Source organism: Pseudopipra pipra, chromosome 28 (assembly GCF_036250125.1).
Source record: "Pseudopipra pipra isolate bDixPip1 chromosome 28, bDixPip1.hap1, whole genome shotgun sequence".
Classification (NCBI taxonomy): Eukaryota; Metazoa; Chordata; class Aves; order Passeriformes; family Pipridae; genus Pseudopipra; species Pseudopipra pipra.
Genome location: NC_087576.1, coordinates 163,596 through 187,256, shown reverse-complemented (window position 1 = coordinate 187,256; position 23,661 = coordinate 163,596). Strand labels below are relative to the sequence as shown.

Here is a 23,661-nt window from a genome sequence, read left to right as displayed (position 1 = left end):
TGTCCCTGTGTGTCCCATCTCAGTGGTGCCACGTGCCCCCCATGTCCCTGTCCCCATGATGTCCATGTCCCCATTGTGTCCCTCTGCCTCACACATTCCTGTGTCCCCCATGTCCCTGTCCCCACACTGCCCGTGTGCCTCACACATCCCTGTCTCCACACTGTCCATGTCCCTGTCCCCACAGTGCCCTTGTGCCACACACATCCTGTCCCCATCCCGTCCCCATCCCCGTGTGACACTTCAGAGCCAAGACACGCCCCCACCCGCCCCAGTTAAACCAGTCCAGTCTCTGAGAAAACCAGTTTAAATAGAACAGCAGCAGCAAAGGGAGCAAGAGGGGAGTGAGAGGGGCCAGGAGGGCTCAGCTCTTCCCGGGCTTGTCCATGTCCTTGTCCTTGAAGTAGGTTTTGCCAGAGCCCAGCCCTGCACCCTGTGTGTCCCCCGGCGTGTCCCCTGCTGGCACCCGCGGGCTGGGCCCTGTGGGGACAGCAGGGATGGTGCCAGGCTGTCCCTGTGCCCCGGGGGTGGCACACAGGGCCAGGGCACTGTCCCAGGGGTGGGGCCGGGGGATCCTTACCGATGTAGCTGAGGAGCACGGGCAGGAAGACCAGTCCATGTGCCAACCCCACGAGGGTGATGATGAAGTTGAGGCGGAAGAAGAAGATCTGGATGAGCTGGGCCTTGGCGAAGGCCAGGACCACCACCCCGGGCAGGCTGGTCATGGCCACCCCGGCCACCACCTGTGGCCACAGCAAGGATGCCATCAGGGACAGGGTGGCCAGGCCACCCCGAGCCCCCCAGCACAGCAGGGGAGGGGTGGGGGCACAGGGGCTTGGGGGCACAGGGTACCCCCCCTAGGACCACGCCCCTCTCCCCCCTCCCCATCCTGGGCCTCGCATGGTGTCACCTTTGGCCCCCCAGGAGGATTTGGGGTGCCATGGCATCCCCCAAATCCCAGCAGGGTTAGGGGTCCCACAGTGTCACCCCAGGGAGGACTGGGGGGCCCACGGTGTCACCTGTGCCCACCTTGCTGCCCATGGTGTTGGTGGCCTCGGCAGCTCGTTCCACCCTGGTGGGCTGGGCACTGCGGGCGAAGGCGCACGTGATGTGGGACACGAACTCCACCGAGATGCCCACGGCCTGCGGGGACACCGCCTGTCACCCCCCTCCTGCCACCCCCTGTGCCCCCAAGCCCCTGTGCCGCCCGCCTGCCCCATGTCCCTGTGGCACCCAGGTGTGTCCCAGGTCCTGCTGCCACCCCCTGTGCCCCCAAAGCCACCCTTGCCTCCCAAATCCCTGTGCCTATTCTCACCATGCCCCTTGTCCCCTGTGCCACTCCGTGTGTGCCAGGTCCCCATTCCACCCATGTCCTTGTTCCACCCCACATTTCCCGTGTCCCTGTGCCACCCCTCATGCCCTATGTCCCTGTGTCCCCAGTGGCCCCCCTGCCCCCCGTGCCCGCACCGCGACGAGGTTGATGAGGGCGACGGCGTTGTAGGGCACGTCCCAGAGGGCCATGAACCCCACGGTGTCCAGGAGGATCATGGCGATGGTGACCAGGGTGGCACAGCTGGAGCGCAGGTCCATGCCCAGCAGCAGGAAGGACACGGCGAAGGTGGGCACCAGGCACATTGCCAGTGTCACCAGCCCCTCGACCACCACCGTCAGGTACTGCTCGTAGTACACGTACGTCACCCTGCAGGGGTGGCACCATGATGTGACACTGTGACAGGGCACCAGGCACCCACAATGGGCACCAGGTACCCCAAAATGGGCACTGGGTACCCGAACACAGGCACCCGCACCCCAACATGGGCACTGGGACCCCGACAGGGGTTCCCACAGCAACCCCAGCCCTGAACTGGGCACCCCTGTTAACCCCAGTGAGGCACTGAAGTGCCCACGTTGTCCTTGACCTGGGCACCCCTGAACTGGTCATCCTCTAACTGGGCACCCACAGTGACCCCCAGCAAGGGCACCCTCAGCACCACTGGATGGGCACCCCTTAACTGAGCACCCCTAACTGGACCACCCCTTAACTGGACACACACTTGTGATCCCCAGTTCGAGTGCTGGGGCACCCACAGCACCCCACAATGGGCACCCTTTAACTGGGCACCCCTTAAGTTAGGACCCCCACTGACTCCTGACTGGGGCACCCACTTGTGACTCCCAAGAAGGGCGCTGGGGCACCCCCAGCACCTCGTGCTCTGCACCCTGGCCTGGGCACCCTTAACTGGGCATTCCTGAACTGGGCACCCATTGCTGACCCCACACCAGCCAGCGGTGCCCCCCCAGCACCTCGCTCCTCTCCCCCCTCCCCATCCTGCGCCTCCCATGCCCCCCCCAGTCCCAGGTGGGCACTCACGTGTAGGGGAACACGCTGAAGTCGGGGTCTGTGCCGGGCACCCTGCGCAGGGTGCGGGTCAGGGTGTCCCCCAGGGCACGGGCTGCCCGCAGAGCCGCCGTGTACTCCTGCGAGGTGCGCAGCGGGCGCTGGTACGCCATGAACCGGGTGGCTGGCACAGAGCGGGGGGGTCAGGGGCACCCCCGGGGGCCCACCGGGCACCCCCCGGCCCACGCCAGCCCTGCACTCACCCAGGATGGTGCCGTTCTCGTCCATGCTCACCGAAGTGTCGTAGGCGCCCAGGCCCCTGCGGGGGGGACAGGGGTCAGGAGGCACCCAGGGGGGCACCCAGGGGTGGGTGGTGGGGGGTTACCCACTGATGGCCATGTCTGGGTAGGGGACCCCCAGTGCCACCTACCCCTTGGCACACTGCAGGGTGGGCCGGTCCTGCAGGAACCAGGGCAGGAAGCGCTGGAATTCCTCGGCCGTGGGGCGTCGGAGCGTCTTCAGGCACTGCCCCGCAAGGCAGCTCAGGTCATCTGTGGGCACAGGGGGTCAGCAGTGGGGGGCACCCAAGTGTGCTCCCAAGGGCCACCCAATGGCCACCACAGTGGACACTGCATGTAGACCCAAGAACCACCATGGTGGGCACCCACTGGCCACGATGGCACATCCACCCCGTGCCCCCCAGCCCCTACTCACTGCTGGTGGAGGGGCAGAACTCCCCCTTGTGCTCCCCAAACTGGTGGATGCGGCAGCAGCGGCTCGTGGGGTTCAGCCAGTCCAGGAAATCATCCACCCAGGAGGTGGCCGGGATGGCCAGGTAGGACCTGGAGGGGGCACACAGGGCTGGCAGGAGCTGGTCACCCCTCCCCTGTGCCCCCCCGTGCCCCCTCTGTGTACCCACACATTGGGGAAGTCGGTGGCGTGTTGGATGGTCTGGGTGAGCGAGTCGGAGTCGCAGCCGGCGCTGGAGCAGATGGCGTTGGTGCCGTTGGCAGAGGAGAAGTCGTACCCGCCCGTGGTGACAAAGTAGGTGGGCACCCCCACGGCCAGGTACTGGTTCAGTGCCGAGAAGTACTGCAGCATGTACGAGTCCTGGGGGCACCCCCGTCAGCTGGGGGGGCACGGGCACCCCCCAGCACCCCCCAGGGCCTGGGGGGCCCAGAGGGTCCCACTATCCCCATGTGTCACCCTATAGGGCCTTGTCACCCACTGCAACACCCTCAGGGCCTAAGGGGTCACGAGGGTCATCCCATCTGCATGTGTCACCATCTAGGGCCACGTCACCCACCCAGCACATGCAGGGTCCTGCAGGGCCCAGAGGGTCACCCCATCTCCGTCTGTCACCATCTAGGGCCATGTCACCCCCCCATGTGTCACCCTATAGGGCCATGTCACCCCCGCAATGTGTCCCCAAGCCCCCTCATAGGGGCCACCCCCCCAAGATGTCCCCCTATAGGCCCCGCTGTCCCCTCGTGTCCCCCCTGTCCCTGTGCCCCCCCCCCCCCCCGGCAGTCCCGCTCCCACCTCGGGCAGGGCGAGCTCCTGGTCCAGCCCCACGGGCACCTGGAACATCAGGAACAGCCCGGCACAGGCCAGGAACAGGAACAGCAGCACCTGGGGGGCACCTGGTCAGGGACCTCCAGGACCCCTGACACCCCATAGCTCCCCCTGGGACCCCACAGCCCCCCAAATTCCCTCCCAAGACCCCTGGTCCCCTCCAGCCCCCACGTCCCATCCCACTCCCAAGCCCCCCACATCCTCCCCACCTTCCAGGACCCCCCAGAATCCCTGTGCCCCCCATTCTCCCGTTCTCCCCGATGCCTCCACAAACCCCCATTCCCCTGGTGCCCCAACGCCCCCCATGGCCCCCCCCACCATTCCTCCCATGCCCCCCTTTCCCCTCATCCCTCCACTCCCCCCCAGCCCCCCACTTCCCCAGCCCCCCTTCTCCCCCCGTGCCCCCCGTGCCCCCTCACCACGCAGGGCCGGACGCGGCGGTGCAGCAGGAGGGGGGTGTAGTAGCGCTCCAGGAGGGGCCGCAGCAGCCGAGCCCCCTCCCCGGCCGGGCCCCCTCTGCCCTTCCCGCAGCAGCAGCACAGGTCAAACCGCCCGGCCTGGGGGCACAGGGGGGTTGGCACGGGACCCCCACGGCCCCCTGCCCACCCCGGGCACCCTCTGCCCACCCTCTGCCCACCCTCTGCCCACCCTGTGCCCTCCCCACGCCCCCAGAGCCCCCCGGGTGGTACCTCCTGCCGCCGGGCATCCAGTGCCACCAGTGCCACGAACCCCGACATCTGGAGCAGGAAGTCGAAGGCGATGGCGAGGGCGGCCGTGAGGGCGAAGGTTTGCACGGCGGGCATGGACGAGAGGGCACCTGCGGGACCCCGGGCTCAGCGGGCACCCGCACCCCGCAGCCCCCGCGCCAGCGAGCGCTGTGCCAGCCCCTGCACCGCCCTGTCCCCCCTGTGCCCGCCGTGCCCAGCTCCTGTGCCGTGGTCCCGTGCCCCCACGGTGCCCCCCCGTACCCCGTGCACCTCACATGTCCCTCCATGCCCCCATGTCACTGTGCCCCCCCCGTGCTCCTGTTGCCCCCCACCATTTTCCAGTGTCCCTCTGCCCACCCTGTGCACCCCCATGTCCCTGTGCCCACAGTGGCCCCTGTTTCCCCGTGCCCCCCGTGTTCCTGTGCCCCCGCTGCCCTCCTGTGTCCCCTACATGTCCCTGTGCCCCTGGTCCACCCCGTGTCCCTGTGCCCCCCCCAGCTCACCCAGGAGGAAGCAGATGGCCTCGGAGATGCTGCACAGCAACATGCTGGGTGCCACCTCTGCCAGCACCCGCCCCAGGTGCTGCTCCCGCGTCTCGTCCGGCTCCCGCTGCGACTGCTGCTGGCAGGGGTGGTCAGGGGGGACCCCATGGGGCACCCCCACCCTGGGGGAGAACCCCAAAGGTACCCCCCAACCCCTGGGGGAGCCCCATTGGGCACCCACCACCCGGCCTTGGGGCTGCTGTGCCCCATGGGCGCCTCCCTCCCTACTCTGCCCCATGGGGACCCCCAGGTGCCTCCCCAGGGCCACATTTCCCATGAGAATCCCCAAAGTGCCCCCGTGCCCCCCCTGCCCTCGGTGCCCCCCATCCCGGACCTGGAACTCCTGCACGAAGATGAAGATGTTGTCGGCGCCCACAGCGAGCACGAGGAAGGGCACGACCTCGAGGATGATGAGGGACGAGGGCATCCCCAGCAGCGCCAGGAACCCCATGGAGGCAAACACGGCCCCCAGGACCACGGCAATGCCCCCCACTGCCAGCGTCACCTTCGACTCCACCTGTGACACCCGCACTCAGCACACCCAGCTCCCCTAGAACCCCACCCAGATCCCACTGGGGCCTCCCAGAACTCCTGGACACCCCCTGGGACCCCCCCGGATCCCCCAGGACCCCCTTGGGACCCCTGGACACCCCCTGGGACCCCCCCGGATCCCCCAGGACCCCCTTGGGACCCCTGGACACCCCCCGGGACCCCCCGGATCCCCCAGGACCCCCTTGGGACCCCTGGACACCCCATGGGACCCCCCCTGGACCCACTGGTACACCACCCAGGATCCCCCGGCTCCAACAGGACCCCCCTGGGACCCCCTGAACCCCCGGGATGCCCCTGGGATCCCTGGACTCCCCGGACACCCCCCTCGGACCCCCGGGCGCACCAGCACGCGGCTCCAGGCCGTGTACTCGCCCAGGGCCAGCGCGATGTAGGCGAACACGAGCAGGTAACTGAGCGCGAACACCGGCAGGTCCTCCCCGCTCGTGCGGTTGATCTCGTCCTCCAGGGAGCGCTGGGGGGGCACCGACAGGGGAGGGGGAATGAGGGGCACGGACAGCGGAGGGGACACCGGGCACGCCGGGGACCCCCCATCCCACCCTGAGAATGGGAACACGGGATGTGGGTGGGGAAATCGGGGCACAGGGACATGGGGGGGCACAGGGACATGGGGCACTGGGGGCACCAGGGTCCCGGGGGACATAGGGGGGTACGGGGGCACTGGGGGCACAGGGACACAGAGAGGACGCAGAGGGGACACAGGGGACACCGGGAGGGGTCTGACCTCGGCCATGAACGTGACCGACAGGTTGGGGCCGTGCGAGCGCTGGAAATCCTGAACCACCTCGAGGAACTTGCTCTCCCAGCTCAGAACCCACTCGAGCCGGGGGTCACCGTGGGGGAAGTTGTTGAGGGAGTAGGTGATGATCAGAGCCTCGGCCTCCGTGTACTCTGAGTCTGGGGACACAGGGACATGGGGGACATGGAGGGACATGGGGGACACGGCAGAGACACCTCACAGGTCCCCCCCTGCCCCATGGAGCCCCCTGTCCCCCCAAGGTGTCCCCATGCCCCCTGTCCTACAGGTGCCCCCCAGGCCCTATGAGGACCCCTGTCCCCGAGGTGTCCCCATTGCCCACAGGTCCCCCACACCCCACAGACACAGACCTCTGTCCCCCCAAGGTGTCCCCATGTCCCACAGGGACCCCCATTGCCCACAGGTCCCCCATCCCCCAGGTGTCCCTGTGCCCACAGGTCCCCCCTGCCCCACAGAGCCCTCCACCTACCCAGGTCCCTGTGCCCCCCTGCCCTCTGTGCCCCCGTACCCTGGTATCCCCCGAAGGCGATGTATGGGAACACGGGCCCGCCGTACTCGGCCATACAGCTCAGCTCCAGCGCTGTGATGTCCTTGAAGGAGAGCGGGGAGCTGGTGGGGACAGGGTGCCAGGGGGTCAGCGGGGGCACCCATCACCACCCTGAGCCCACCTGGACCCCGCTGTGAGGGAGGACCCAGAGAGAACCCCAACCCCATAGACACTGTGCCATGGTGGGCACCCCATGGAGAACCCTCCAGCTCCACAGGTATCACCCCAGCCCCACACCACCGATACCACCCCATGGCCAGGGTCTCATGGACATCACCCCAGACACTACCGGGCTCCCCATGGGCACTGTGCCATAGTGGGCACCCCATAGAGACCCTCCCAGCCATCCCCCCAGGGACACCCCCTGTGCCCCCCGTGGCGCAGCACCCACCTGACGCAGTAGATGAGGTGGTCGTGCCAGTCCACAGTGCCCGTCTCTTTGCCGTCCTCCTGCAGGGCGGTGAGTGCCAGGTGGGAGCGGTTGTTCTGGAAGTACTGGGTGACGCTGTTGACACAGCAGTCGCCCAGGGTGGGCTCTGTGGGGTTCAGGGGGGCATAACACACGTCCTTGAGCGTCACGTTCCTGCCCGCCTGCGGTGCCCAGGCTTCGATGCCCGCCAGCCGCTCCTGCAGCTCCAGCAGCGCCTGCAGCACGTCCTGGGCCAGGACCCCGCTGAAGTTCTTGGCCCCCAAGACCACGGAGTCGTAGAGAGACCCGGCCCTGCCCGGCGCCGTCACAATGATCTGGTTGGTGCGCAGGAAGGGCCCGAAGTGCTGGTCGTGGAAAGCCTTCTCCTGCCTGGCACGGCTGCCCGGCGCTGACCAGAGCTCCACAGGGTCCGTGGTGAGCCGGAGGGTCACCATCCCGGCCGAGAGCCCCCCAGCCACCACCACGGCCACCGCCAGCACCACCACGGGCCTTGAGGCCACCAGCGTCCCCCACCAGCGGAACGCCCGTGCCAGGGCCTGGTGACTGACGTCGCTCGCCCGTGCCGAGCACCCGCGGGCAGCGGGCACCGCCTGCGGCACCGTGAGCCCCTTGGAGCGCCGCTGGCACAGCAGGGCCACGAGGAAGACCATGGCAAAGAAGGCGAAGAGCAGGACACAGAGCACCAGGACGCCGTCGGCCTCGCCCAGCCGGAATGGGTGCGACGAGTCTGTGGGGGCCACCACAGGTGGGCAGGACTCGGTGCAGTCCTGGCACGAGCAGGGTTCTTCATCCTCACTCGGCGCCTCGCTGCAGCTCCAGACCTGCGCGTCCAGCGGCTCGATGGCATCGCCCGGCTCGGTGCCGTTGGGCACCAGCTGGAAGTTGATCTGCAGCGGTGCCAGCCCGTTGTTCTTGTCGCCCTGGAAGTCCAGCCAGCGCTGGGGGGTGCAGAGCTCGGCGCCGTAGCGCCCGCACATGGTGGCGATGGCGAAGCCGCCGGTGGCCGGGAGCCGCACCCCTCGGCACGAGGAGAAGGCGGCATCGGCGAAGCGCTGCCGGTAGAAGCTCTGATACTCCACCACCGCCACGCTGGGCACCCCGGGCACCACCGTGCGGTTCACCACCCGCGTCACGTTGGTGAAGAGGCTCTGGTCGGGGCTGCAGGTGTTGTGGCAGTACAGGCTGGCGAAGTTGCGGGCGCAGGACGGGCACCGCGCCAGGACGGTGCCCGAGAGCGCGACGCTGAGCTGGAGCGCGCTGAGCTGCGCGTAGGTGCAGCACACCAGGGTGGTCTCGTTGTCCCCCCGCACCAGGTCCGGGCACACGGAGCGCAGCAGGGTCAGCACGGCACTGGTGGCCTCCCGGGCAGGGGTGTTGGACAGGCAGGGCACGTTGGAGGGCACCAGCGACACGTTCACCTCGGGGTTGCGCCCGCACTCGCCATAGAAGGAGCAGTACCCGGCACGGTGGATCGGGGTGAAGGATGGGGAGGCCTGGGGGAGTGGAGGGGGAGCGGGAAGGGGTTTGGGGAGGGGGATGGCACTGTCAGCATCCAAATGATACCCAAATGGTACCCAACAGGCATCTGGTGGGCACTGCAGAGGTGTCCCCCCACTCTGCCATCCTCAGCCCCCGCAAATACCACCCAAAGGGCACCCAACAGGCACCTGGTGGGCACTGCAGAGCTGTCCCCCCCAGTCTGTCATTGCTAGGCCCTCAAATCACTACCCAAAGGGTACCACAATGGTTTCCCTCCCACTCTGCCACCCTCAGCCCCACCACTGTCACCCAACAGGCACCCAGTGGGTGCCACACCAGTGTCCTCCCAGCTCTGCCACCCCAAGACCCTCCAAACATCACCCAATGGGCACCACGCCAGCGTCCCCCTACTCTGCCACGCCCAGCCCCTCTAAATGTCACCAAATTGGTACCAGAATGGGGTTCCCTGGCTCTGCCACCCTCAGCCCCCCCAAGGGGCACCCAACAGGCACCCGATGGGCATTGTACCATCACCCCCCCCACTCTGCCACCCTCAGCCCCCCAAGTGTCACCCAATGGGTGCCACACCAGTGTCCCCCTACTCTGCCATCCCCAGCCCCCCACACCCCACCCCTTCCCCTCAGAGTGCCCGTGTCCCCCCAGTGCCACCCCGGCTCCTACCAGTGCCAGCAGTGCTGCCAGGAGGGCGCCGGGCAGCGCCAGGGACCCCGCCATGGTGGCAGAGGGGTGTCCCCGACACTGCCCAGCCCGTTTTATATGGGTGGCACCCCCGGGGCAGGCACTGCCTTGGCAGGGCCCTGCTGGTCTGATAGCCACAAGGCCAATCAGCCCTGGTCAGGGCTGTAAATGGGGGATCATTAACCCGGGGGATCATTAACGAAGATCGATCGATTGATCCCGGGGCGGGGCCGGAGCCGCTTCCTGGGAAACCCGAACGGGCACAACACGGGAGCTGGGAACAGAAATGGGGCACTGGGGCACAAACTGGGGGATTCGGGAGCGCTGCGGGGGCACACGGGAGTGGGGGGAGGGAGCGACAGTGTGGGGTCACCCCTGGGTGTTGTGGCAGTGCCAGGGGGTTGCCACAGGTGTGTCCTGCAGGGAAACCCCCCTGTGCTCCCCACTCCGTGGCCAGGGATGTGCTGGTGCCGGTGCCATCCCAGGGGCAGGTGGGTGACACTGTGGTGCCATGCCAGGGGGTGGGTGGGTGACATTTCAGCACCGTCCCGGGGGGTGGGTGGGTGACATCCCAGTGCCATCCTGATCAACAGGTGGGTGCCATCCTGGTGCCATCCCCATGGACAGGTGTGTGACACCCCACTGCCATCCCGGGGGGTGGGTGGGTGACATCCCAGTGCCGTCCTGGGGAAGAGGTAGGTGCCATCCCAGTGGCTGGGTGGGTGCCGTCCCAGTGTCATCCCCGTGGACAGGTGTGTGACACCCCAGTGCCCTGTGCCCAGTGCCAGGGAAGGGTCCAGAGCCTTGGACCCCGATAAGGCCCTGGAACCCTGATAAAGTGCCGGGAACCCTGATAAGTGTCTGGGTCACGATAAGTGTCTGGGCGGGCACTGACGGGCAGGGCTGGGCCATCCCACCCCGGTGCCATCCCGCCACAGCGTTCCCTTGGGGTGCCTGAGGGGCTCTGAGCCCCTGAACCCATCGGTGCCACCTCTCAGGGTGTGCCTGCCCCCCCCTTTATGGCCCTGGGCGGTGATAAGGGGGGTGGTCCCGCTCTGGCACCTTTGCCCGGGTCCCACACCTGTGACACCAGCCCAGCCCTGTCCCCGTCACGTCACGCAGGGCGGGCACCACGCCCACACACAGCACCCCAAAACCAGCCCCCTGGCACCTTTATTGGGCACAGCACAGCCCCCGGGCCCTGGGGGGATGCAGGGGGGCACAGCACAGCCCCCAGGCCCCCAGAAGGGCACGGGGGGGTCAGGGGGTGGGCACAGCCCGGCCCTTGGCACCACGCCGGGAGAACTTGAAGCTCTGCAGAGGGTTCCCGGTGCCACGGCGCTGGAAAAGAAGAGCAGGGAGGGGATCTGCAGGGGGCTCAGGGGGAATATTTGGGGGTGTTTGGGGGCATTCTGGGGTTCAGGGGAGGGAGCTGAGGGAGTGGGGAGGCATTTGAGGGTGCAGTGGGGAGATTTGGGGGGATTTCAGGGAGCAAGGGGGGATTTGGGGGATTTTGGGGGGGCTGAGGGCTCAGGAGGGATTTAGGAGAGTGGAGGTGATTTGGGGGTGTTTTGGCTTTGCAGGGAGGATTTGGGGGTCCAGGGGGTAATTTGGGGTTCAGGAGGAATTCTGGGGAGTGAGGGGGATTTGGGGGTCTGTGCAGGGGATTTAGGGGTGTTTGGGGACGTTTGGGGTCTCAGGGAGAGGATGTGGAGGGGATTTGGGGTCTCAGGGAGGGGGTTTGGGGGTCACTCACAGCAGGTTTCCCCTTGTGGGCACTGGGCCCTCGGAGCACTCGGGGGCCCTTTCGTTTCCTGGGGCCAGGCCTGGCAATGCCCCGGAGGCTGGGGGGCACTGGGGGGGCACTGGGGGTTAGTCCTGTCCCCCTTCCGCCCCGTTTTCCCCCCAATTCCCCCCATTTTTGCCCATTTTCCCCCAATCCCCCCCATTTTTGCCCGTTTCTCCCCCCATGCCCCTGCTGTGCCCCGTTTTTGCCCGTTCCCCCGTACCCAGGTAGTCTGGCACGTTCCTCAGGTGAGGTTTCACGATGGCCGGGTGCAGGGGCTTGTCGTGGCGCAGCACGTGCAGGTCCCGGGGGTTGTCCTCGAAATAGGCCTGGCCATGGACAACGAGGGGGGGGAAGTTGGTACCGCCCAGGGACCCCCTGTGTCCCCCCAGGGACCCCCAAACCCCCTCCCCGAGCCCCCCGGGGTCACCTTGAGCTTCTCGGAGTTGAGCAGCTCGTCCCTGATCTCGCGCAGCCGCGCCTCCTTCACTGCCTGCTTGGTCACCGAGCGCATGGCATCCTTTGGGGGGGGCACAGTGAGGTCAGAGGGTGCCACTCCCATGCTGGCACCCCCTCCGAGTCACCAGGACCTTCCCTGGTACCACCAACACCCCCCTGGTGTCGCCAGGACCTCGTCAGTGCCACCAGCAGCCCCCTGTCCCCCCCAGCCCCGCCGGTGCCCCCCGTACCCGGCAGCGGTAGCGCAGCGACTCGATCTCCTCCATGCAGAACTTGTAGGGCTGGAGCATGGACTGCCCGTTCTCTGAGGGGACACAGAGGATCACCCCAGTCCCCCAGTGTCCCCCAGCCCCCCAGGTGGCACAGGGACCCCCAAACCTCCTGCCAGGGCATCCTCGATGCGGGTGAGCCCCTCGTGCTCCTCGGGCAGCGCCAGGGTCAGTGCTGTGCCAGGGTTGTCACCACGGGCTGTCCTGGGGGGTGCAGGGGGGACACAGGGTGGGACCACGGCCAGCCTGGCACCCCTGGGGTCCCCCCAGTGCCCACACAGACCTGCCCACACGGTGGATGTAGGACTCGACTGTGGGGGGGACGTCGAAGTTGATGACGGCCGAGACGTTCTGGAAGTCGATGCCCCGCGCGACCCCATACTCGGGGTCCTGGGCCTTGGCCTTCCCCTTGTCCTTGGCCTTCCCCTTGTCCTTGGCCTTCCCCTTCCCCTTCCTGGGGGAACACAGGGACACCAGGGGTTGGGGGGGCTCAGGAGGGACACCCAGAGCAAGTGGGCATCTGGGATATGGGGACAGGGAGGCTGGGAAAGGGGATCCCCTGGGCACAAGGACATCCTGGGCACGGTGAGGCCACGGTCACAGGGACACCCTGAGCCCCCCAAGGGGGACACATTTGCACAGGAATGGGACACTGGTGGCCACCCAGGTCCCTGGTGATGCCCACAGGACACTGGTGTCACCCATGTGATACTGGTGGCATCAGTGGCTCCCTGGTGGCATCTTCAGGGCACTGGTTGCACTCCCAGGTCCCTGGTGTCACCCCCTCGTTACTGGTGCCACCCTCAGGACACTGGTGGCACTAATGGGTTCCTGGTGACATCCCCCAACCCCCGTGCTCACCCCGGGGTCCCCCCTTTCCGTGCTTGGCGCTGGGGGGTCTCCACAGGCCCCTCCTCGTCGGTGGCCACAATGAAGTCGTAGAGGCCACGGTTGAACTGGGCGATGACGTGGCACCTGGGGACAGAAGAGACCCTCAGTGTGCCCACCCCCCTTCGTGTGACACCCCCCGGACACCCCCAGGGACCCCTGTCCTTCCTCACGGGGTGTCCTTAATCCGCCTTTTCCCCTGGCACCCGAGGGACACCCTCTTGTCCCCAGGAACCCCCCCGTGACCACCCAGCTCCCAGGGACCCCCACAGTGTCCTTATCCCCCCCAGCACTTCCCTGGCACTCCACAACTCACCTGGGACACCCCCACCCCATCCAGGCACCCACCATCTCCTTGGGAATACCAGGAGCAAGTGGGAATCCCAAACTGATCTCCTTCGTGGACATCCCTGAGCACCCCATTATCCCCTTCACCCTCTTTCCCACCATCCCAGGAACACCCCACCCCACCCAGGCCCCTTTCCTGCCCTCTGGGATATGGGGACAGCATGTACAGCTCGGAGCTGAGGGTGCAGGTGGGGATCCCAAACTGAGACCCTTCACGGGCACCCCGTCACCACCTCAGGGACACCCCTGTGACCCCAGGGCCACCCCAGGGCCCCCCCGGTGCCCCTGGCATACCGGGAGGCCGCGGGCAGCTCGGAGTTGAGGGTGCAGGCGGGGATGCCGAACTGCTCGAGGAAGAGCTTGAGGCGGAAGGCCCTGGCCAGGCTGCCCACGAAGAGCAGGGCCCGGCCCCGCAGCAGCCGCAGCTGCAGCAGCGCCACGAGCACCAGGAACTTGTCCTCCTCCGTCCCACAGCGCACCTGGAACTGCTGCAGCTGGGAATGGCCCGGCAGCCGCGGCTCCGGGGGCAGCACCAGCACCTGGGACGGGGGAAAACGGGGAAAAACGGGGGGGCTGTGGCACCCACAGGGTCCTCTGGGCTCCTCCTGTCTCCTAAATCTGCTCCTGGGGGGCGGTGCTCCCAAATCCCGGCGTTTTCCCATCTTTGTGCCCGCTCTGGATCCTCCTTGGATCCTGCAAACCTCCCTCAGAGCCCCCAAACCTCCCCCTGGATGCCCCAAACTCCTCCCAGCCCCTCATTCCTCACGGGGTTGTGCAGCACGAGCTCCTGCAGCGCCTCCAGCTCGGGGTTGAATGTGGCCGACACCAGCAGGGCCTGGTAGATCTTGGGCAGGTGGCTGAGGGGAACAGGGGGCTCAGTGCCCCCCAGGCCCCCTGGCACCAGGCCTGGTGATGCTCTGCTGCCCCTCTCGAGCCCCCCTGTGCCCCCCAGCCCTGGCAATGCCCCCAAAACTCACTGTGCCCCAAAGTCCCCCTGCTTTAACAATGTCCCCCAAACCCCAGCAGTGCCCTCCAAACCCAAGGTGGTGCCCCCATAACTTTCAGTGCCCCCCAAACTCCTGGGCTGTGCCCCCCCCACAACCTCCACCTCCAACAGTGTCTCCCAATCCCCTGGCTGTGCCTTCCACCCCTTCCAGCCCTGCTGCTTCGCCCAGCCCTGGCAGTGCCCCCAGCAGAGCCCCCCATGCTCCCATCCCCTGCCCCCCATGTCCCCATTGGTGCCCCCTGTGGCCCTCCACCCCAGCAGTGCCCCCCAAACCCTCAGTGCCCCCAAACCCCTGGCACTGCCCTCCATGCCCTCCACCCCCAGCAGTGGCCCCAGTACCCCCATCCCTGCTCCCATGTGCCCTGTCCATGCCGCCCACACCCCCTGTGCCCCCTCACCAGAGGAGGGCCTTGATGTCGTCCCCAAACCCAAAGGACAGCAGCAGATCGGCCTCATCCAGCACCAGCAGCTCCAGCGAGTGCCGCAGGCTCAGGCTGTGCCCGCCCAGGTGGGCCAGGACCCGCCCCGGGGTGCCCACCACCACGTCAGGCTGCTCCATCAGCACGGGCCTGGCACACACACGGGGTAAGGGAGGGCTGAGGGGCTCAGGGGGCACAGGGAGGGTCGGGGGGCAGAGGGAGGCACAGAGGGGGTCCCTCAGCTCTGGGCAGCAGGGTCACTGTGAGCACAGGGGGGCACAGGGAGGGTCAGGGGGCACACAGGGCACAGGGGTCCCTCACCTCTGGGCAGCAGGGTCGCTCTGTGAGCACAGGTCCACCACACGCAGCCGGCGGGCACAGAAGGCCGAGAGCTGGCGCAGGGTCTGCCCAACCTGCCGGCCCAGCTCCGCCGAGGGCACCAGCACCAGGGCACGGACGGCCTGGGGCAGCGCCGGGGACGCCTGGGGGACAGGGGCTGTCACTGGGGCACACAGGGATCCCCCCGTGTGCCATAGAGCCCAGCCCTGCACCCCCCGAGGGCACCAGTGCCCACACAGCCTGTGGGCACCAGCACTGACACCGGGGGAACAGGGACACCAAGGACACCCCTGTGCCCCACAGAGCCCACCGTGTCCTGGATGCCCCATGGTGCCCCCCACCCCAAAGTGCCCCCATGACCCCACTGCCAGGATGCCCAATACCCCCCCATCCCCCGTGCCCCCCATGCCCTCACCTCTTTGATGCTGAGCAGTTTGTGCAGCAGGGGCAGCCCGTAGGCTCCTGTTTTCCCGGAGCCCGTCCTGGCCCGTGCCAGCAGGTCCCTGCCCTCCAATGCCAGGGGGATGGCCTGGGCCTGGATGGCCGTGGGAGTTGCCCAGCCCAGTTCTGCCACCGCCTGGGGGGACACTGGGGTTACCACAGGGACCAGGACAAGCCCTGTCCATGGTGGGGGACACAAAAACCCCCCCAGATACGCCCTCCCCACGGTGGGGTCATCAGTGCCCCCCAAGGCCCACAGACACCCCCTCCTCAAAACGGGGGACCTCACTGTCCCACTCTGTCCTACAGACATCCCCACTAAAACCCGGGGTCCCCAATGCCCCCCCAAGACACTCCCTCCCCATGGTCGGGATCCCCAGGGACTCCAAAACCCTCTCAGCCCCGTCGAGGCCTCCCCTCGTTCCCCGTGGTCCCCTCCCGTGGACCCCTCCCCGTGTCCCGAAGGTCCCTGTTTTCCCCCCCCGTGCCCCCCGGCCCCCCCACCCTCAGCAGCCGCGGGTCCAGCCCCATGTGCTCGAAGCCCGACGCCGCCGTGTCCGCCGCCATCTTGGCCGCCCCGCCCACAGACACTTCCGGTTGTGTGCACAGAGCGCCGCCGAGGAGGCAGGCGCCGCAGCGCCCCCTGGCGGTGGAGGAATGCTCGGGGCTGGAGGAGCCCCTGAAACCTTGTCCCCCCCTGTCCCAGGGGTCTTTTTTGGGGGGATTCATTCCCCAGGAGGGGGAAAACGCACTGTAGAAAGGTAGCTGGATGGCTGAACCCCCACCCTGGCTTCCTGCAGCACCAGATTCCCTCCTCAGTCCAAAAAAGCACCAGGAAGCCCCATTGAAACAAAAAACCCTTTTATTTTCCCCAATAAAATCTTTATTTTCCCCCAAGTAGGGGGCGGGTTCCCCCCTCCCAGATGGCAGGCAGGGCCCCCCCAAACCTGTCTACCATCCCCAGGGTCCCAGCAGGCAGCAAAGGTCCCTCCCCAGGTCTGTGGAAGTCCCCCAGGGCGGGCTGGATCCCCCCTTTGGGGCGTGTTGGGTGATTTGGGGGAGCCTCTCAGGGGTTTGGGGTGGCTACACCAACTTCTTGGCCTCAAAGAAGCTCTTGAGGTGCCTCATCTGCCAGATGCCGGTGAGGATGAGGATGATGGTCTGGGCGATGGACCACCAGAGCACCCTCTGGTTGGTGCTCTCGCTCGTCATGCGGAACCGCTCCTCCCGGTACTGCCCCAAAAATGGGGAAAGGGGGTCAGAGAGGGGGGGAAACTGGGTGATCCCCCCAACTGGGTGATCCTGCAGAACCCCCTGCTCACCCTCTGGTAGTTCTGCTCCTTCTGGATCTGCTCCACCTGGTCCAGGAGCTGCCGTGCCCGGAGCTGCAGCTCTGTCAGCTTGTCCTTGGCCGCGATCTCGGGGTAGTTGTTGGTGTGTTCACCCACCTGGATGTCCAGGTGTACCCGCTGCAGGCACAGAAGGGGTCAGGGGGGGCTCAGGGGGTGGCACAGGGTGGCAGAGAACCCCCCCTAGGGTTGGGGAGCCCTCCCCAGTGTTCCCAGTTTGCCCCAGCAGTACCAGTTTGCCCCCAGCGAACAGGGCCATGCGGGTGGAGTTGGAGTGCAGGCAGATCTGGTGCTCCCCCGGCGTGTGGGATGTGAAGGTGAAGCGACCCTCGGAGCCGTACTGGCGGGACAGCACCACCTGGGACAGGGACAGTGTCACACACAGCCCAGGGACCCACAGGGCCACTGTGACACCACGGGGACAGCACCACCTGGGGACATGGGGGGCGTGTCACGCCCCCAGGACTGGGAAAGGGCCACTGTCACACCCTGGGACACTGGGACAGGGCCACTGTCACCCACTCCAGGGCACCAAGACAGGGCCGCTGCCCTGTCCTGGAGGTGCCCACCTTTCCGTCGGGGTCCTTGACCTCCACGTGCATGCCCAGCCCGGGAGTGGAGGGCAGGAACGACTCGGACTGTTTGTCCCACAGCTGTGTCCGGTAGTTCCCTGGGAACGGGGAGGACACGGGGTCGGGGAAGGTCCAACTCCCATCCCAGTGCCCCCCAGCCCGGCCCCTCCATCCCCCTTCCCAGGGGTTCCTCCTGCCCTTCCCCATCGCACCTGGGGGGTTTCTCGGTCCCTCCCATCGCCCTCCCCCCAACCCGGTGGTCTCCAATGTTGCCCCCCCCAGTGCCCGGGGGTCGCTCCCGTGACATCCCTGGTGACCCCTCCCAGATCCCGGTGGTCTCTCCCATCCCCAAAAAGCACCTGGTGGCCCCTCCCGGTCTCCAGTGGTCTCCTCGTCCCCTCCCGTACGGAGTGGTCCCTCCTGTCCCCCCCGCCCAGATCCCGGTGGTCTCACCCCCCCCGCAGTACCCAACGGTCCCTCCCATTACCCCCAATCCGCAGTGGTTTTTCCCGTTACCCCCCAAGTCTCCGGTGGTCTCTCCCCCCCCGCCACAACGGTCCCTGCCGTGCCCCCTCCCCTCGCACCGATGACCATGGTCTCGTCGGGGATCTCCTCGATGAAGCAGCGCTTCTCTGTCTCCCCGATGTGGAAGTAAAGCCCGTGTGCGCCGCAGCCGAGGAGCAGCAGCAGCAACAGCGCGGCCTCCGCCGCGCTCAGCGCCCTCAGTGCCGCCATGGCCCTGCCGCTGCCGCCCGCGGGGGCGCTCTGCGCATGAGCCGCCGCCTCACGGCGCACGCGACGCATGCGCTTCTCCCGCACTTAGCGCCCTGCGCCTGCGCCGGGGCTTCACATCCCGCATTCCGCAAGCGCATATGGTGCCCTTACCGCCCTGCCCGTGCATGGAGGCTTCACCTCGCTCTCTGCGCATGCGCTATCCACCCCGAGCCACTCAGCGCTGCCCACGCCGCTCCTGTGGGCCTCCCGCCTTCCTAACTGCGCATGCGTACGACGCCCCCTCGCGGTGGCGCAACAGGGAGGGCGCCGCTCCCTCGCTGGGGAATCTATGGGTTCGAGACCCGCTGCGGCCAGTCGGGGGTCGCACTGACCCCCTGTCATGTCCCTGTGTCGCCCCCCTCGATGTTTCACCTCGGGTGTCACCCCCCCGAGGTGTCCAGCGCTGGGCAGGGGAGGGCCCCGCCTCCCTCCCCAGCAGTGTGGCAACACCACCGCCACCCTCCTTCCTTCCTTCCTCCCTCTCACGGTCCCGCAGCATGAGTAGGGTGGGGGGTCCCGCGGGTGAGAGTGGGGACCCCGGCAGGGCTCGGCGGGCCGGGAGGGGAAGCGGAACCGTGGTGGTTGTTACGCCACTGGGAGCCCCCCACCCCCGCAGCACTGGCATTTCGAGGGGGTTATAAGGGCAGGGGTGCTGGGCCGGTGTTGGGGTGCCAGAGGGTGCCAGGGCGGCTCCGGAGCACCATGGCCAGCGCCCTCACCCTCTCCCTCTTCCTCCTCCTCTGCGCAGAGGCTGAAGCCTTCTCCCCCTGCCAGGCACCCACCCTGCAGACCAAGGTGTTCCAGTACCGGTAAGGAGGGCGGGGGGCACCCCTCGGGGACCCTGAGGGGTGGCAGAGGGTGACACCGCTGTCTGTGCCCCCCCAGGCTCTGGGATGTGAACCAGAAGTCGCTGTACCTGCGGGATGACCAACTGCTGGCCGGGCACCTGCAAGGGGCCAACGCCGCCCTGGAAGGTGATGAGGGGGCATGGGGGGGACATGGGGGTGGTGAGGCACCCTGACCCTAATCCTGATGGTCCCCTGGGTGTGTGACCCCCCCAGAGAAGGTGTTCTGGGTGCCCAACCGTGCCTTCGAGCCCACCCGGCTCCCCGTCATCCTGGGCATCCGCAACGGCACCCGCTGCCTCGCCAGCCACCCCAAAACCAGCACCACCCCGGCACTGCAGCTGCAGGTGGGACAGACACGGGGACAGGGGCATGGGGACACTGAGGGGACACCAAAGGGATGGCGACACCATGGGATGGGGACACTGTGGGACAGGGATGCCAAGGGGATGCCATGGGGATGGGGACACCACAAGGGTGGAGACATGGGGACTGCAGGGATGGGGACCCAGGGACCTTAGGGATGGCACGGTGTGGGGTGGGGACACAGGGACTGTGGGGATGGGACATCGTGGGGACGGTGCCACCGCACCCCCAGTGGCACAGTGCCCGTGTCCCCTGCTGGCCGTGGGTGCCAGCCCTGCCGTGCTGCCCCCAGGCCGTGGGTGACCCCTCTGTCCCCACAGGCCGTGGACATCCGGGAGCTGCCCCACACCGGGGAGGCCTCGGCCGCCTTCACCTTCTTCCGCTCCTACAAGGACGGGCTGTGGCGCTTCGAGTCCGCTGCCAACCCCGGCTGGTTCCTCTGCACCTCTGCCCGGGGCCACCAGCCCCTGGCGCTGTCCCGCAGCCACGATGCCACCCACCTGCTCGACTTCTACTTCCAGCTCTGCTGAGCCCCCCTGGCACAGCCGTGGGGACACTCCCAACTGGGAACAGGGACGTCCTCAGCCTGGGGACAATGGCACCTCCCCCAGGATAGTGCCAGCTCCTTGGGGAGGGTGACATCCCCACCCAGGTTGGTGACATCCTCACCCCGAGGATGGTGCCAGCCCCCTGGCGAAGGTGACATTCCGCTGGGGAAAGTGACATCCTCACTCCAGGGTAGGTGCCATCCCCCCAGGATGGTGCCATCCCCTTCGGAAGGGTGGCATCCTCCCCAGGAGAGTGGCATCCTCGCCCTGGGCATGGTGCCAGCCCCATGGGGACGGTGACATCCTCACCCCCGGGCTGGTGCCACCACCCTCCCACCACCTCCGACAGTGCCATCCCCGCGGGGACAGCGCCGTCCTCCCCCCTGCGCCGCTGAGGCAATAAAGATGCTCAGGCCAGCGCGGTGCCCGTGGCGTGGGTGGCACCGGGGACAGGGCACGGGGGGGCGGCGGTGGCTGCGTCACCCGCGGAGTGTCCCGGGTTGCGCCACCGGCCCGTGGGGACGGGAACGGCGCGTCCCCAGCCCGGGGTGACGCAGCCGGGGCTGCCCCGGTCCGGGCACCTTCGGGGCCGCCCCTTCCCGGATCCCGCCGGGGAAACGACGCTTCCCGCCCGGCACACCCGGCCTGGCACCGCGGGGAGGGGACGCGGGGACACGGCACACGTGGGAATGGGGCACAGGGACACCGCGGGGACAGGGGATGTGGGACCAGGGGACACCGGGACACGCGGGGCTGTGGGGACGGGGCACATGGGTACAGGGCACATGGGATCTTGGGGACAGGACACCATGGGGACAGGGCTTGTGGAACCATGGGGACAGGGAGGACACAAACATGGGGACAGGTATCACGGGGATGGGGCACATGGGCATGTGGGACCCAGGGACAGGGGGCACAGCAGGGACAGGGCACTCAGGAAAAGGGGGATTGGACATGCGGGGCTGTGGGAATGGGGCACAGAGACACTGCGAGAACAGAGATTGTGGGGCCACAGGGACAGGGGGCACAGGACCATGGGGATGGGACACAGGTGCCTGTGGGGACAGGGCTCACAGGCACCATGGGGACAAGGCACATGGGAAAATGCTGACAGGGCACTGGGGACACACCAGTACCTGTGGGACAGGGCACACCGCGGGGACAGGGCTGGGGGGGGGGGACATGGCACAGGGGACATCCTTGCCACGGTGACCGTGGCAGCACAGTGGATAATGGGGACAAGGGGCCCAGGTGGCATTTCCCCATGCCAGCTTGTCACTGCCCTACAATCAGCAGGGCGGGCTCTGCCCCCCCCGCCCTGCCCGGCCCTATAAAGCCACCACCACCCCCAGGGGACAGAGCCCAGACAGGACCAGACCTCAGGAGCTGCCAGAGTCACAGGTACCTGGGAACGGGGACAGGGACAGGCCAGGTCCTGCCTGGGAACAATTCCCAGGGCTGGGAACAGGGACAGGGTCAAGCCAGGTCCTGCCCAGGAAGGATTCCCAGGGCGTTCACTCTGGATGCTCCTGATGGCCGGGGCTGGCAGCAGGGGACAGGGGTGAGTGGCAGGGGTGTCCTCCACCTGTGTCACCCGTGTCCCCCTCTCCCTCCAGGCCCAGCCATGTCCCGCGTGTCCAGACCTGCTGTCACGTGAGTGGGGACAGGGTGGGATGGGGCTGCCCCTCCCTTCGGACCTGGGTCGGGTCACCCCGTGTGACACCCATCTTCACCCCCCTCTCTCTCCCCCCTCCCCGGTGCAGAGGGGCCCGGGGTCCCCGGGGCCCCCCCAAGCGGTCCCACCCCCTGGGAGTCCTGACGGGGCCCGGGAACGCGGCCGAGTCTGTCGTCGACCCCGACATGGAGGCCCTGTTCGAGGACTTCCTGGGGAAAGGTAGAGGCAGTGCCTGCTGGGTGCCCCACGGGTCCCCTGTGTCCCCAGGTGTCCCTGTGTCCATCCCTGCCCCCAAATTCCTATGTCCCACATCCCTGTGGTGCCCACTTGTGCCCGTGCACCCATGTGCCCATGTGCCCCCTCGTGTACCCCTGTGTCCACGTGCCTCTTTCCCACTCCCCACGTCTGTCACACTCGTGTCTCCAATCCCCATGTCCCCGTGTCCCCCATCCCCACATCCTTGTCATGTCCCTACGTCTCCACGTGCCCAAGACACCCCATGTCCCCATGGTCCCCATGTCTCACCTGCCCATCACCCGTGGGCCCCATCCCCACGTCCCTGTGATGTGCCCACGTCCCCATGTCCCCGTGTCCCCACATGTCCGTCCCCACCGTGTCCCCCATCCCCACATCCCTGTGTCCCGTCCCTGTGTCCTCACACGTCCCCGTGTCCCCAAAAGTGACGATGGTGGCCTCGGCGGCCTCGCGCCCCCCGGCCCAGCCATACCACTACGTGCTGCGGGACACGGAGCAGAAGGGGCTGTGCCTGCGGGACGGGCACCTGGTGGCCACCAGCCTGCAGGGCGCCAACGCCGCCCAGGAAGGTGGGTGTCGTCCGTGGGGAGGGTGACCCCCCTCGAGGGCCCCCACCCAGCCCCGTGTCCCCACAGAGCCCATCAGCGTGGTGCCCAACCGGCACCTGGAGCGCCGGCGCTGCCCCCTCATCGTGGGCATCCGCGGGGGCACCCGCGCCCTGTCCTGCGGCACCGGCCCCGAGCCTCGGCTGCACCTGGAGGTGAGGGGGCACCTGGGGGGGCAACAGGGTTGGTCAACCCAAGGTAGATGACCCAAGGGGAGGGGCACCCAGAGGTGGGTCAACCCAAAATGGGAGCACCCTGAGGTGGTGGGGACCTGGTGGTGATGTCACCTGGAGGTGGGGGTTTCTTGAGGTGGGGTCACCTGGAGGTGGGGTCACCTGGCAGTGGAGTCACCTGGAGATGGGGGTTCCCGGGATGGTGCCGCCCTGGGGTGGTGTCCCAGCTCTGTGTGTCCCTCCGGCAGGACGTGGAGCTGCTGGAGCTGTTCTCAAAGATGGGAGACGAGGCCACGCCCTTCACCTTCTACAAGACCTTCGGGGGGTCCACGCACACCTTCGAGGCCGCAGCGTTCCCAGGGCTGTTCCTCAGCACGGCCCCAGGCCCGGGGGAGGCCCTGGCCATGGCCCCCCCCCACGGGGCCACCGCCTTCTACCTGCGCCGAAAGTGACCCCGGCACCCAGGGGCGGGGGGCACTCAGGGGGGGCACCCATGGGGGGACATCCACGGGTGGGGGTGTCCTCCCTGCCAAATAAAGCGACAGTCTTGGTGTCAGCTCAGGGTGTGTGATTTGGGGAGGGGTCCAGGATCGGGCCCCGTGGGGCAGGACCGACCCACAGGGTCAGGATGGTCCACGGGGGCTCAGGATCATCCCACGGGGTTCAGGATGATCCCACAGGGTCAGGATGGTCCACGGGGGCTCAGGATCATCCCACGGGGTTCAGGATGATCCCACAGGGTCGGGATGGTCCACGGGGGCTCAGGATCATCCCACGGGGTTCAGGATGGTCCACGGGGGCTCCATCGGGATCGGTCCCGCGGGGCAGCCCGGGGGCTCGCGGCCTCTCGGGGGGGGCGTGGCCTAACAAGTGGGCGTGACAACAACGAACTCATCGAGCCCC

The 23,661-nt window shown here is 67.6% G+C and overlaps 5 protein-coding genes across 7 annotated transcripts; 2 read left to right on the top strand and 3 right to left on the bottom strand.

Moving 5' to 3' along the window:
* Nucleotides 1-288: 288 nt before the first annotated feature.
* Nucleotides 289-10,689, bottom strand: NPC1L1 (NPC1 like intracellular cholesterol transporter 1). Its single transcript, XM_064638055.1, has 19 exons — nt 9,624-10,689; nt 7,425-8,956; nt 6,995-7,095; nt 6,454-6,626; nt 6,055-6,183; nt 5,494-5,676; nt 5,121-5,235; nt 4,600-4,727; nt 4,330-4,467; nt 3,878-3,967; nt 3,255-3,445; nt 3,050-3,177; nt 2,766-2,886; nt 2,599-2,654; nt 2,369-2,519; nt 1,465-1,696; nt 1,027-1,140; nt 578-740; nt 289-477 (listed from the first exon to the last, which is right to left on the bottom strand). The coding sequence occupies exons 1-19, from the start codon at nt 9,675-9,677 to the stop codon at nt 362-364; spliced, it is 3,915 nt and encodes a 1,304-aa protein (XP_064494125.1). The 5' UTR covers nt 9,678-10,689; the 3' UTR covers nt 289-361.
* A 102-nt stretch (nt 10,690-10,791) lies between these two features.
* On the bottom strand, nt 10,792-16,325 carry DDX56 (DEAD-box helicase 56). The gene is made up of 14 exons (XM_064638056.1): nt 16,101-16,325; nt 15,571-15,732; nt 15,138-15,298; nt 14,796-14,966; nt 14,158-14,248; nt 13,686-13,930; nt 13,017-13,130; nt 12,439-12,609; nt 12,265-12,359; nt 12,117-12,190; nt 11,858-11,947; nt 11,651-11,756; nt 11,398-11,495; nt 10,792-10,982 (listed from the first exon to the last, which is right to left on the bottom strand). The coding sequence occupies exons 1-14, from the start codon at nt 16,323-16,325 to the stop codon at nt 10,902-10,904; spliced, it is 1,884 nt and encodes a 627-aa protein (XP_064494126.1). The 3' UTR covers nt 10,792-10,901.
* Nucleotides 16,326-16,440: 115 nt separating this feature from the next.
* Nucleotides 16,441-18,336, bottom strand: TMED4 (transmembrane p24 trafficking protein 4). Its single transcript, XM_064638061.1, has 5 exons — nt 18,102-18,336; nt 17,515-17,615; nt 17,178-17,303; nt 16,919-17,065; nt 16,441-16,829 (listed from the first exon to the last, which is right to left on the bottom strand). Exons 1-5 carry the CDS (start codon nt 18,319-18,321, stop codon nt 16,680-16,682), a joined length of 744 nt encoding a protein of 247 aa, XP_064494131.1. The 5' UTR covers nt 18,322-18,336; the 3' UTR covers nt 16,441-16,679.
* A 53-nt stretch (nt 18,337-18,389) lies between these two features.
* LOC135403756 (uncharacterized) lies at nt 18,390-20,468 on the top strand. Its single transcript, XM_064638060.1, has 5 exons — nt 18,390-18,813; nt 19,040-19,100; nt 19,177-19,265; nt 19,353-19,483; nt 19,823-20,468. The coding sequence occupies exons 1-5, from the start codon at nt 18,390-18,392 to the stop codon at nt 20,030-20,032; spliced, it is 915 nt and encodes a 304-aa protein (XP_064494130.1). The 3' UTR covers nt 20,033-20,468.
* A 66-nt stretch (nt 20,469-20,534) lies between these two features.
* On the top strand, nt 20,535-23,296 carry LOC135403755 (interleukin-36 receptor antagonist protein-like). 3 transcript variants are annotated; one of them, XM_064638059.1, is made up of 6 exons: nt 21,341-21,451; nt 21,667-21,703; nt 21,814-21,944; nt 22,406-22,549; nt 22,616-22,740; nt 23,007-23,296. In XM_064638059.1, the coding sequence occupies exons 2-6, from the start codon at nt 21,675-21,677 to the stop codon at nt 23,208-23,210; spliced, it is 633 nt and encodes a 210-aa protein (XP_064494129.1). In that variant the 5' UTR covers nt 21,341-21,451; nt 21,667-21,674; the 3' UTR covers nt 23,211-23,296. The 3 variants fall into 3 exon arrangements, with proteins under 3 accessions (XP_064494127.1, XP_064494128.1, XP_064494129.1); XM_064638057.1 differs by having other exon boundaries at nt 20,535-21,703; XM_064638058.1 differs by having other exon boundaries at nt 20,589-21,451; nt 21,667-21,944.
* Nucleotides 23,297-23,661: the final 365 nt, after the last annotated feature.